The following is a 14,176-nucleotide window of genomic DNA, read 5'->3' as shown; positions in this document are numbered from 1 at the left end:
AATCACATTGAATGTATGCAGTGAAGGCTACAAGTATCATAAATTATTGAAGCACTGCAAAGTGCAACATGATCTATGTAGATAAATTACATGCCATTGCGCTATCTGACTGTCTGTAATGACCATGTTGAATTGACTGTAATGCTCATTGATTGTACTGAAGCACCTCATGATCCATGTGGAAAAGTTGAATATGATTGCACTTTTTGTGATGGCCATTTTGAAATGTTTTGTAATGTTCTTTCAGATATTTTATGAATAAAGTATATTTTTTTCAAAAAAAAGAACTTGGCATGTAGCTGTTGCCGAGTAGTTGAGGCAATGGATTTGAAATCCACTGGGCTCTCCCCACATATATTCGAATCCTGTTGACTATGCTTCTCATTATTCCTGATTTTAATCAAATGTCTACAGAATTAAAGAAAGAGTTTGCATTTATATAGCACCTTTCAAGACATCAAGACTTCCCAAGTGCCATAAAGCCAACAAAATACTTTTGAACTGTAGTCACTGCTACAATGTAGGAAACGCAGTAGCCAATATGTCCACAAGTTCAATTCCCGTACTAGCTGAGGTCATCCATGAAGTCATCCTTCTCAACCTTGCCCCTTGCCTAAAGGTGTGGAGACCCTCAGTTTAAACTCACCACCGGTAGTCTCTCTTGTATGAGAGAGCAGCCTATGGTTCTCTGGAACCATGGCAACTTTCACTTCAATAAGCTGCCACAAACAGAAATGAGATAGGTAACTAGAATATCTGTTCTTATTGATTGAGGGATAAGTGATAGCATTATGGCGCCTGTGCAGGGAGGCATGAGTTGACAGATGAATGGCACTGAGCAGGAAATGCACAGCGGGCAGGCTGGTGGGGAGTTCAGAATTGGTGACAGCTCAAGCTTGCACAGCCTCCTGGACAGGCACAGGTTCCTGGACAGGCACAGGCACCTGGACAGGCACAGGCGCCTGCACAGGCACAGACTGCTGGCATCACTTGAGCCTGAAGGAAGACATGTGTGATTAAAGTTTCCCCTTTTATTTTGAGTACTATTCATTTCTGCTCTTCTTCGAATTAATGCCATAGGATCTTTTTCATCCCATAGATGGAATAGAGGGAAGATACGTAGGAGCCATTTCATCTGAACAATAATTTGGCATAGATAATAACTGGATGGCATGAGCAGTCACTAAATGCTATAGTGTACTCCAAAAATTAAAACTTTTGTATGGCATCCCCAGTGTTGGCCATGTCTTTTGCTGTGCTTCATTGAACTGACTCTTGTTGGTTGAAAACAGCCTCAGCATCACGTTCGCAAACTAGGAGCCATTAAATGTGTGAGGACCCATCCACTCATGGTGGACTGCAAGGAGAGTTAATCATCTTTCCAATGCTGGAAAATCTGGCTCATCAACTGAAGACGGTACTCACATTGGTCTTGACTAGTAAAAGGAAAACAACTCAATATCTCTATGGCTTTAAGTGAAATCCCTTTCACCACTCTTTTGGAACTTTGGGTCATAGAGGCTGTAGTAATATAATATGAACAATTACAGCAGTAGTAGCCATATATTTCGCTATTGTTTCATGGTGTTGATTTGAATTTCTGACTTCGTGACTTCCAGCACTCTTTTAAACAAATGCTATCAGTTCCAAGATCTGAAATTATCATTAATCACTTTGTAAAGACGCCCAATCCCTCTCACACTGCCAATTCTTTAAATACTGTACTCTGTCCTTACAAAATAGCATCCCCAAGGGCTAAATGCAGTAATCTGCACTAAATGTAATATAGTCTCATTCTGCACTATGAAATCCTCTGACATGGCAGATATTTCCACGCAGGTCTGATATATACAGATTAAAGCAACTAATAATTTTATTTGCAAATAAATAAGGCAATTAACTTCACTATAACTGAAATGAGAAAGTCCTTAATTGATTATTCTTCTTAATGATTTAATGACTTAGCTCATGAGTCGCTGGTCATTGACAACTTTTAAAATTACATATTGAATTCAGTCTTTGTTTCCCTCAAGTAGGGCTGAATGATGAGAACTCTTCATTGTGCACCAACTATAGAGTCAAAAGAGTCACTTGTTCGTCTCAAGGAGCCTGTATATGTAAAATACATTGCATGGTAACTCTTAAATGTACCTCCTCCCAGGCTAATATAATGACCCCAGGAAGGATACATGGACCTTATAAAGGGGTACTGTGCAAAATGATCAGAATGTGGTTTACTCGGATTTCCAAAAGGTGCCTGATAAGGTGCCACTTCAAAGGTTGCTACACAAAATAAGAGCTCATGGTGTAGGGGGTAACATATTAACTAATAGGAAGCGGAAAATAGGGATAAATAGGTCATTTTCAGGTTGACAAGCTGTAATTAGTGGAGTGGCACGGGGTCAGTGTTGGGGCCTCAAATATTTACAATCTATATCAATGACTTTGTTGAGGGGAACAAATGTATGGCAGCTAAATTTGCCAATGACACCAAGATAGGTAGGAAAGTAAGCTGTCAAGAGGAGGTAAAGAGTCTACAAAGAGATATAAATAGGTTATGTGAGTGGACAAAAATTTGGCAGACGGAGTATAATGTGGGAAAATGTGAACTTGTCCACTTTGGCAGGAAGAATGAAAAAGCAGTGTACTATGTAAATGGAGAGAGATTGCAGAACTGTATGGTACAGAGAGATCTGGGTGTTCTGGTCCATGAATCACAAAATGTTAGTATGCAGGTACAGAAAGTGATTAGGAAAGCAAATGGAATGTTGGTGTTTATTGCAAGGGGAATGGAACATAAAAGTGGTGAAGCTTTAACTGCAGCTGTAAAGGGCCTTGGTGAGACCACACCCGTGGTACTGTACAATTTTTATCTCCTTATATGAGAAAAGGTATAATTGCATTAGAATTAGTTGAGAGAAGGTTCACTCAAATCATTCCTGGGAATGAAGAAAGGTTGCATAGGTTGGGCCTATACCCATTGGAGTTCAAAAGAATGAGGTGATCTTAATGAAACATATAAGAGCCTGAGGGGAGTTGACAGGGTGGATGCTGAGAGGATGTTTCCACTTGTGGGGGAGACAAGAAATAGGGAATATGGTTTAAAAATAAGATGTCTCCCTTTTAAGATAGAGGTAAGGAGAAAATGTTTCTCTCAGAGGGTAGCTTGTCTGTGGAATTCCCTTCCCCAGAAAGCAGTGGAGTCATTGAATATATTCAAGGCTTATTGGATAGATTTTTGATAGACAGGGAAGTCAAGGGAAAAGGAAAGTGGAGTTGAGACCACAACCAGATCAGCCATGATCCTATCGAATGTTGGAGCAGGCTCGAAGGGCCAAATGGCTTACTCCTGCTCCTAAGCCCTATGTTCCCAATGATGGTGGTGGTGGTCTGTTACAGTTCAATCAAGCAGTCTGGGTGTGTGGCAATTTTATCACACTTCTATGAGCATGTTACAGTCTGGAGCTCTGGATAGTGATGGTAGAGGCTCCAAAGTTCTTCCCATCACATGGCCAACCAGGAATCTCTCCCATTCTTAGCCACTGCCATTGGTGTGTGTTGGAAGGTTTTGCAGGCAGATACTCAATTTATTTGGCCATGTTATGATTGCACCCACCTTAGCAATCAAGCCCTGGGTGAGACTCAAACCCAGAGCTCCTGGCTCAGAGGCAGGGATGCTACCCACTAGGGCACAAGACCTCCAGAATAAGAATGATACTGGGGCTTAAAGGTTTAAATTATGCATAAGCTGTAGCTTGCATTCCATTGAGTTTAGAATGTTGAGGTTTTTAAAATAATAAAGAGAATCAATAGGGTAAATGGAGGTAAATAATCTTCTCCGGTGGGGGAATCCAGAACAAGAGGACATAACCTTAAAATTATAGTTAGGTCATTTAGGAGGAAAATCAGGAAGGACTTGTTCACACAAAGGATTGTGGAAATCTGGAGCTCTCTCTCCTAAAAGGCTATGGATATAGGGAGTTAATTGAGATTGGTAGATCTTTGTTGTGTATGAGAATCAAGGGGTATGAAACAAAGGCTGGCAAATGGAATTGAGGTACAGATATGCATAATCTAATAAAATGGCGGAACAGGCTCAAGGGACTGAATGACCTCCATTGGAGGGTTGGGCACTGCTGAAGCAGGCAGATGAGCAGGAGGACGCCTCAATATGGAGGTGCCCTTGGCCACCTACATAGAAATGATCAATCACAGATCTGGCTGAGGCCTTTCATCCTTGCAGCCCAGTCATTGGGCCATAGAGCCTTCTGCTCTGGTGACATCCTGGCCATTGCTGGAAGGGTATCTTGATTGAGCTGGCAGCCTCCACATATGGTGGGTCACTCCAGTGTTGGTAAAATACTGGTGCCATACACCGTGGTCCCACCCTAAGTGGGACCCTAATTGGTCTAATTGATTGCCCATCTCCATGCAGCGGGAAGCCAGCTCAGTTCCCAGTCTACACTGAGAAAGTCCTCCAGAGGCCGGAATGTGGCAGGGCGGGGAGCCATCCTGGCATACCACCACTGCCCCTCCCCACACCACTCCCCCCCACACCCCCCACCCCAGCCACCGCCATTTATCTGTCACCCTGCCACCAATTCCATCTCCATACGGCTGGGAACATTCAGCCTGTTAACTCTGTTTCTCTCTCCTCAGATGAGTATTTCTGGTACTTTCTGTTTTTCTTTCAGTTTCCCAGCATCCACTGTATTTTATTTTTGTTCACAGTTACTTGTTCCTCCCAAGCACATCACGCTTACCACATGCCTGTAAGCCATGAGGCAAAAAGTACCCACGGTTTCTATACAATTACAAATAGATTAAAACATGATTGGTACAATAATACAATTACATTTTTAAAATGTGTTAAACGTAACTGAGCATGACATTCTGACTTGTGGGGTAAATTCCTTAAGAATGTCAGAAATAGTAGCTGCAGTAGGCCATTCAGACCCTCAAGCCAGCTCCTCCATTCAATACGATCATGGCTGATCCGACTGTGGCTGTAACTCCACTTTCCGTTCTGTCCCCCATAGCCCTTGACTCCTTTGTAGATCAAAATTCTGTCGAACTTAACCCTAAATATAATCAAACAACCTTCACTGATCTCTGTGGGGAAGAGAATTCCAAAGACTAATGACCCTCCAAGTGAAGAAATTCCTACTTAACTGTCTTAAATGGGAGACCCCTCATCTTGAAACCGTGCCCTCTAGTTCTAGATTCCCCCAGGAGGGGAAACGTCCTTTCAACATTCACCCTCAGAATCTCATTCTATCTAATAACCTTATTTAATACTTTTTACTTATCACTACTAAGCACCCCTTGGCCCCATCAATAGTTTAAAAAAGCATGTATTTTTCTCAGCTCTGACACAGGCAGAGATGCATGTTTTTAATCTGATTTTGATACAAATTATACTTGAAAACTGATGCACTTGCTGGTGCAGAGTTTGGATGCACATACAAAAGTTTATTGCAATTGCATGCTCTGTCCGGCCTGCGGCCAACGTCCATGGCGCTGCAACGTCCAGGGCGCTGCACGCTGTCAGGCCTGTAGTCAGCGTCCAAAGCGCTGCACACTGTCCGGCCTGCGGTCAGTGTCCAGGGCGCTGCAACGTCCAGGGCGCTGCACACTGTCCGGCCTGCGGCCAACGTCCAGGGCGCTGCACTCTGTCCGGCCTGCGGCCAACGTCCAGAGCGCTGCAACATCCAGAGCGCTGCACACTGTCTGGCCTGCGGTCAGTGTCCAGGGCGCTGCACAATGTCTGGCCTGCAGTCAGTGTCCGGGCTCTGACCACTGACTCAGCACCATCGTTCTGAATAAGCCGCCCCCTGCCTGGGTTTCGTGGTCCTTTCCGAACCCGGGGCAGGGGGGAGAACAAGGGATGTTTCAAACCGGTTAAAATTGGAAACCAGAAGCCGAGGTACTGAGATTCCCTCTCTTTCTCTCTCTGGCCACCACTATCCGGCCGGTGAAGGACAGGGGCGGGGGGGGGGGGGGGTGAACCGGGAAAGAGCAAGAAAAAACTACAATTCCCAGGAGACCATGTGCGGGTGTTGTGACGTAAGGGGCACTCAAATCAGTCGACGTCATGGCATTCGTGACCACATGATTGTGTGGACGTGCGGCGCGAGGGAGACGGAGCTGGAGAGTGACCGGAGAGTGGACGTTAACCGGGGGCCGGAGAGCGGAGGCCAGACATTAACCGGGGGCCGGAGAGCGAAGGCCAGACGTTAACCGGGGGCCGGACAGTAGCCGGGGAGCGGAGCGGACAGTGAGTGGGTCCGCGGTGTGTGTGCTGAGGGGCGGGGACGTGCTCCCTCATCCCGGACCATGCCGGGGGACAAGATGGCCTCCTCCCTCATCCAAAAGATCGCCCGCCAGGCCCGCATCACCTTCAAGCTGCTGCCCCTGGCGGAGGCCGGCCCCTTTCACGACAACCTGAACCGGCTCAGCTCGATGCTGGAGAAGGTGCAACCCGAGGACCTGAACCTGGGGCTCAGGAGGAGCCAAGGCCCCCGGCACGGGCCCCCGGTCACCTACATGCACATCTGCGAGACCGAGTACTTCTCCATGGGGGTCTTCCTGCTGCAGAGAGGAGCCTGTATCCCGCTCCACGACCACCCGGGGATGTACGGCCTACTCAAGGTGCTCTACGGCAATGTGGCCATCAAATGCTTCGACAAGGAGGAGGGGGAGGCCGAGCCTGCGGCTGGAGTCGGCCCGCCCGGTGTCCAGTTCAACCCGCCCTTGCTGCAGTGCCAGCAGGCCGCCCTGCGCCGCTCCTTGCGGGGCTCCACCGAGATGTTGGGCCAGGCGAGCAGGCCCTGCCTCCTCACCCCGCTGCACAGCAACATGCACCAGATCGACGCGCTGGACGGGCCCGCCGCTTTCCTGGACATTCTGGCCCCTCCTTATGACCCAGATGTGGGCAGGGACTGTCACTACTTCAAGGTGCTGCAGACTGTGTCCGAGAGCCCGGGGAAAGCCAATCCGCCTCCCCCTCCGGAACAGGAGGCCGTGTGGCTGCTGGAGGTGCCGCAACCTGCCGACTTCTGGTGCGGCGGAGAGCCTTACCCTGGTCCCAAGGTGGACCCTGATCGAGAAGCTGGCCAGATGGAATAGTAATGTACTCATTTACTGTGCATAACCCTTCACCGTCTCTTCCTCAGACCCCACACTTCTTTGCATGCTTAGTGCTCTTTATTGTTGCAGAGTCAGTACTGTCTTAGTAACTTGGTCCAAAAACTGACAAAAAAAACTCTACTGGAGAGAAAAGGAAACTTTGTGTGCCTGGACCATTCTGGTTAAAAGTGACAGAAGTGTCTATTCGTTAACACGTTTTATCTTGATAACGGATCGGCCCAGCTTTCTCTTAAGATTGTGGGTTGCGAGTCTAGCACTTAATTCGTAAACATCCCGATGGTTTTATTGACGGTGCAATCTGTCACTTATCAGACCTTGTGTTTGGATGGAATACAAACTGTATAAATGTGCCCCCACTCCCACCATTATCTCCCCCTTCAGAAGTGGTGATTAATTTTCTCGTTTTTCAAGAACGTACATAGTTTTTGAGAACATGGGTTATTTGTTTTCTTGGTAAGAACAAAACACTATTGGCAGCAAAATACTGTTAAGTCAGTTATTTCTTGTATATGTGTGTAACCAAATGTGTTTTCATGCAGAACTCTGTTTAAGTGTTTTCCAAAGCAGTCGCCAATCTGAACTTGACAGCCACCAGAAGGTACAGGCTAGCAAACGTCTTATACGTTTGTCACTTCACTTCTAACTAATTGCTCCAGAATCTTCCCTTCCTCCAACCCTTCCCACCAAAGCACCGCTCCATTGTTTTCCTTGCCTTTGTTAGATGTGCAAACATATTTGGCGCAAGTCTTTTGCGAAAGGGAGTCATTGGGAGTTCAATGCCCTTAGTGTTTTCCAGCAGTAGGAGCCTGAGTTTGTCTTGTATATTTACTGTGATGCTACGTCAGATGCATTATCAGAGAGTCTGTTTGCACTGTGGATTCCAAAATGCTGACCTTAGCACACAATCTAATCAACACAATCTCAGTTATTCAGACAGCATCTGGAAATATAAATTGTTGGGGAGCAGTGGTAAGGAAGAAATTCTCACTGACAAGGTCCATAAATCTACTGAAATTGCAAGTGTTTATCGTATGGAGCGCCTATAGGAGCTGCTTTTGTTTGGCTCTGTAAAAACTTCTCCCTCATTATTGACACTCATATAGTGGCTTGATTTTCAAAAGCGACGTCTCAATAGGTTTGGCGATAAGCATTTGGCACATTCAGTATGATGACTGTGACTGCACTATGAAGTTCTGCTTTAGAATTAGTTGTCAGGATTTCTTTACATGTAACTTTTTTTTAAAAAATGCTGGGAGCTGGATTTTCTTGTAAATCCATGATACAACACTGTCTACTTAGAGTGACTGCCCTTACATAAATTGTAAAAACTAAATGTAGCCATAAGAGGGAAACATAACCAAAGGCTAACTTTATAACCAGCAACACCCTAAGAAGCAAAGGGCTGAGGTTTTCAGATTCATGTTGGCCTTAATTCTCAAACACACCGCTTCAAATATGGTGTCCAATAAAATGGCCAATATGTCATTTGCCCACCCCACCAATGGCCAGCTTAAAAATCCTGCACCACGTCAGATGTTCCCTTTTCAACCCATACATGCCGGAAGCAGTTCAGATTTGAATTTGCAGCATTGTACCGCTTTACAGCTCGAGTATGATTCTCTGTGTGCCTCTCCCCATAATAAAATGTTCCCTTTTTGATTTACTGAGTTCTGCATTATTAGAAATATTTTTTAGTTAAAATAATGCTCTATCCTTGGAGGAATGGAAATAATTTTTTGCAGAATCTGTGAAATTGAAGGAAGATGGAAGTGAGACTTATTTAAATAAGCTGCAAAGTTGTCATTTCAGAATGGTTCAGTTTTGGTGTAAGCATAGCATTATGTACAAGATGTGCAGGTAGTTTTGCGTGCTGTGGTTCTATAATCTTCATAATGCAATGTATTAGGTACCCAGTCTGCACTGACCTTTGTGGCTTCATTTGAAAATACAGGTGTAGAAAAAAATGTTTAGCCATTTAATTTCATTCAGTGTTGTGAGTAAAATGAGGTGTGTAAAATATGATTTCTGATCCACTTAGCTGACTGAATTATGCTGTTTGCTTTGGTGGAATGAAAATCATATTTAACGTTTTATGTATTATCCTTTGTACCATTTCAAAAGTATATGGCAGAGGCTATTCAGTTTATTAGAAAATATTCTTATGAGCAATAAAATGTATTTTGATTTTACTGATGCTGTATTCTTCAAAATGTTAATACTGCAACTTTAAACATGAAAAGCATTGTGCTAAATTCAATACGGTCACCCATTTCATAACTTCTTACAAATTCGCAAAGATTAATTCTCCCACCTTGGCAACACAGTAACAATATTGGCTGTTGCCAGATAGTAACTAAAGCGCTGTTGGCACAAAGCCATCTAAACACCGGAGGTTTTCACCCAAACCACTCAAGCTGAGCACACAAACCAAATGCAGTGTTGGGTTAACCGCCAGTATAAGAAAGTACAGACCAGCTCAATGTAGACCCATTTTCCAGGCAAACCATACTGTGCAAAAAGCAAGTGATTCACATTATTGGCTGGTCAGCTGCCTCATTAGACTTTCAAGTGATGAATGTAAGTTCAGGATTTAGGAAATAAACACTTCTGCTTCAGTAAACTTTTATGCTATCAGTAAACACTTGGGTGAGGCCTAGCCAACAAAAACTTCACTCTGCACTGAAGCATCATAATTTTTGCATAGTTGAAAGACAGCTTATTTTAATACCTGTGTAGTGATCAGAAGACAAGCACTTAAGAGTTAGTATGGTACAAAGATATCATTTGGTACCTTGAAATTATGCAAAGTTTCTAAGATAAATTTGGTTAAGTTATAATAAGAGGCATTATCAATTTTCTTGAATTAATGTAAGACTTTTAATGGCAAGCTTTGCACCCAGCACATACTTGAGAACCCATTGCACATCCTGGCCTTTGAGTGTCAACTTGGCTCAGTGGTAGTTTTTATAGTCCTGAATGAGAAGATCATAGGTTTAAGCATATTATCCAGGGAGTGCTGCACTGCCAGAGGTACCATATTTCAGAATGAGATATTAAACAGACCCCCACCCCCGTCTGCTCTAGGTGGGTGTAAATATTTGAAGAAAAAGAGCAAGTTTCTCCTATCCTGGACAACACACATCCCTCAACCATCAAATTAATTGGTCATTTAACTTGTTTTTGGGGCCTTTCTGTATGGATGTTGACTGTCAATTTGCCTATATAACTGCAAGTGCAGTTGAGAAGTGATTGATTAACTAAAGTACTGAGTTATCTTGACAAAGGTACCCCACACGTGCGAAATGGTTCATTCATTTTGTGGCAACAGAATTGGAAATAGAGCCTTTCAGTTTATAGTGCTTGTATTTTAAGCAGATGATTTTGATTCTGATCAATGGCAGTCACTCAAATTTGCCTGTTGCATCTGATGTCCTAATTCCTACTTGCCCCACCTAAATTGTTAGATCTGCAGTGTTTTCTCCTGTGTGCATGGTCAGTTGCTCCTATAATCAAGGTTTTGCTGAAAAAAGAGAGGTGCAGTCGAAGCTTTTTGTCTTGCACTCAAACGTAACATATAGATACAGCACAGATTCGTGAGGATATCAAATGTAAAGGGAGCAACAAGTTATACTGCATGACAAGAGTGCTGATTGGTTGTCAGTAGACGCTGGTAGAGGTGTTGTCATGGCAAGTGAACTAAGGAACAGTTAGCTGCCAAGCTTTTGTTTAAATTCAATCCAGGCAGGCTGATTCCAATTGGTCAAGGCATTGTCATGGAGAATGAACCACAGAATGGCTGTGTCCCAAACTTTTGTTTAGTTGAAAAAGGCAAATGCTTGGACGTGCTCTTTCTGTTTGCAAAGGACAGAGCTGTGTGTGTGAATATATGTAGCTTCTGGCACGCATCAGAGAGCCACACTGCAAGCCCAAATGATAAATTTGTTGTCAGTGTAATTCTTAGCACAATCGGGACTGTGCAGCAAGTGCTGTCCAATCGCAGAATCACTTCTGATATTTGATACTAATGTTTTTGAGTTTTGTGGCACAGGCAATCAGTACTTTGTTCTCTGGTGCATTCTTCATTGCAGTGCCTCTACCAATCAGTCATTTGGCCAACCAAGCAGCACCCTCTTCTCATGCAGCATAAATTGTTGTTCCTTTTAGATTTGGTATTCTTGTGAATCTGTCCTGATGAGTGCAAGATGGAAAACTTCCAACAGCAAGCCTTTTTTTTTTCAGCAGTACTAAAGTTCTGTACTACCAAACAACTATTTAGATCAACGTTTCATGCTTGACCCCTGCCTATTCCTCATCTATATTATCCATTACTTGGGGTCAGCTCTTGTGTGCTGAACCCTTAACATCTCTGTCAGAGAATTAATATCAGATCGTAGTTACAGTGGCTGAAGCTATTCCAGCTTGTGCCAGGAATATTGAAAGCCCTATTGCATTCTTCCTCTGCTTAAACCGAACCTAGTAATACACACCCTAGGTGTTTGGATTAATCCTACTCTTCAGCAGTAAAAGCAACAATTTACACCTCCAACTTTGCTGCCTTTGTCCCAGCCTCATTCCTTGATGCTTCTAAATCACTCAGCCATATCTCCAGGCTCAGATGGTGCAGTCGTTTCTACTTAAAAATAAAAGTCTTGAGCAAGTCCCAGCACATTGTGACAAATCTAAATCTTCTGTATTCAGTCTTGTACAAAGTCATTCTTGCTGCTCCAGTTCTTGGCAGCCTTCACACGTTCATGGTCTCCCAGTGTACTCATTTCAAAGTCTTTGGCCTTGTGTATAAAACTCTTCATGCTTCAACCCCACATTGCCTCTGCAACTGAAGCAGCCCAATGTTCCTGTTTGTATCATCTGATTCTCTGACTTTAACTTGCAGCATGACCTCTTCCTTCCCAGCACCATCTGTGGCAAAATCTAACCATCACAGCTTTGCATTCTGAAATTAGCTCCCTAAACTCGTCCATGTCCCTTACAGCTCCCCTATCTTTCCCATATTACAACAGTAACTGCACTTCAAAAGTACTTCATTGGCTTTCAAGCATTTTGGGATGTCCTGAAGCTATGAAAGATGCTATATAAAGGAAAGCCTTTATTTTCTTTTGAATACATTTAAGTAGCATCACAACTTTCATGTGGTTTAAAGACGATTATTTTGAAGTCCAGTGATTATAAAGTGGACAGCAATGTCCCACAAATGAGCTGAATGAAGTGTCAACCTGTTATTGTCCTTCAGTCACCTTGTGTTAGTCCATGCTCTGTTTTAAGTATTTTGGGGTGTTCTGCTATGTAACTACTGTATAAGTGAAAGCTCATCTTCCCCTCAGTTCCTCTTGACTGTCAGACAGAGATTTTATGGTTTTCAAATGTTTCACCTTGGGAGCTTATATGACACCGTGTCTGTTGGAGGAAAGGGTTTTGTAAGGGGGTATACTGGACAAAACTGTCTTCTGAAGCCCACCTGCTTTTCTGCCTTACAATCTCCTTCCTGGTCTTCAGAAGCATCTTTAAGACATCTTAGATCATGATTTTGTCCTGCTGCTGACCCTATCTTTTGTTCAGCTTCTACCCCTTCCACCATCCCAGTAAACGTTTCTTTGTAAGTAAAGAACACTAAAGAAATGAGTCGTTTTGCAAAAAATATAAACTTATAAATATAAATTGAACAGCTCCAACAGGTGAAAATATACTGTGCCTGGCACAAACCATTGTTATAGTTTAAATGAATAATATGGGTATAACTGGTTCTGATCTTTTCATAGATGTAGGTTTTATTGAAAAGTTAACTTTGATTAAAAATGTTTCTAAAAAAAATTCTGAACAATTTTTACTCTATTTTAACGCATGTATGTTTCCTATTGGGAAATGTCAACTAAAATCAATTGGCTAGTAATGGAATGAAAAATAAATTTGAGGTTGTTTCAGCTGCACAGCCTTTTGCTTAGAATGGTTTATTTGGTTTTCATTTAACCAAGTGGTAAATTGGAGTCTTGATGTAGCATATTTCAAACATTACCTGATTGTTAACTCAAGGAATCATACCAATCAGTATTCTGGGCCAATATCTTGGCCTCGGTGTCCATGAAAGTAGTCTCAATTTACCGTAGTTCAGAATCTGTGAAATTCTGTAACCGTGTGCAGTAAAATCTATTCAGGATATCAATATTGTTAAATGTATAACAATTGCACTGTGTATATCCAAGGTTTATGTTAAATAAATAAGAATACAAATCACAGCACAATTTTACTGTTTTTTATTAACATTGAATGTTGTACCATTTAAAATATAGTCATGTTGAAGTGACTGCAGTATTCTCTCCTCCAGCATCATTGTTTACAAGTTGCCCGTTTATATATAAATGACCTTCTCTAGAATGCAATGAGTTGAGCCAATCAAGCCAACCATGTCCTTAAACAAAACAGCTAAAGCTAAAACATCTTAATGCTTTCTTGCAACACAAAGAACCTCCTTTATGGTGAAGAGCTTTTTTGGGGAAGTGAAGATGACTAAGTGACCTGCAAATAATAAAACTTTAGTAAACTTATTTACATAGTTTAGATCTAGGTATATTGATTCAAATGCTTCATTTATGCAAAAGTTTTGATATATGTGAAAACCATGATTGCTAATGAACTAAGGAATTAATTTACCTTTCCCCAGAGCACTTAATTCTGGACTGTACTAGTCAAATGATTGGTTCACTTGGATTTGAAATGAATAATAAGCTGTCGCTAAACATTGGTTAATGAGTTTCAAGTGCAAGAGAATTGCATGATATGATCAGCATGGGGGATTCAAAGTTAGTTTCCTCTCCCCCCCCCCACCCCCATCAAGAACAAGTATTTTTAAAAGAAAGATTGCTTCTGAATTCATTTAGATATTTTGAGAGCCAGCTGTTGCCAAGTAATAGAATAGGTCTGTGGGCTTTATTGAATCAGTGTTTTCTGCCTGTTAAAATCCTTGAGTTTTGCACTGATCTCCACAATTTGAAACCTACAATTGTTTGAGAAGATC

General features: G+C 42.7%; 1 protein-coding gene across 1 annotated transcript; it reads left to right on the top strand.

Moving 5' to 3' along the window:
• Positions 1 to 6,021: 6,021 nt before the first annotated feature.
• Positions 6,022 to 13,397, top strand: LOC121289813 (2-aminoethanethiol dioxygenase-like). Its single transcript, XM_041209671.1, has one exon. It carries the CDS (start codon positions 6,337 to 6,339, stop codon positions 7,126 to 7,128), a length of 792 nt encoding a protein of 263 aa, XP_041065605.1. The 5' UTR covers positions 6,022 to 6,336; the 3' UTR covers positions 7,129 to 13,397.
• The last annotated feature ends 779 nt before the right edge of the window (positions 13,398 to 14,176 follow it).

Source organism: Carcharodon carcharias, chromosome 17, assembly GCF_017639515.1.
Source record: "Carcharodon carcharias isolate sCarCar2 chromosome 17, sCarCar2.pri, whole genome shotgun sequence".
Lineage (NCBI taxonomy): Eukaryota > Metazoa > Chordata > Chondrichthyes > Lamniformes > Lamnidae > Carcharodon > Carcharodon carcharias.
This window is presented reverse-complemented; position numbering and strand designations above follow the sequence as displayed.

Coding starts and splice junctions, on each gene's coding strand:
- LOC121289813 (XM_041209671.1), top strand. CDS start 6,337: ATGCCGGGGGACAAGATGGCCTCCTCCCTCATCCAAAAGATCGCCCGC.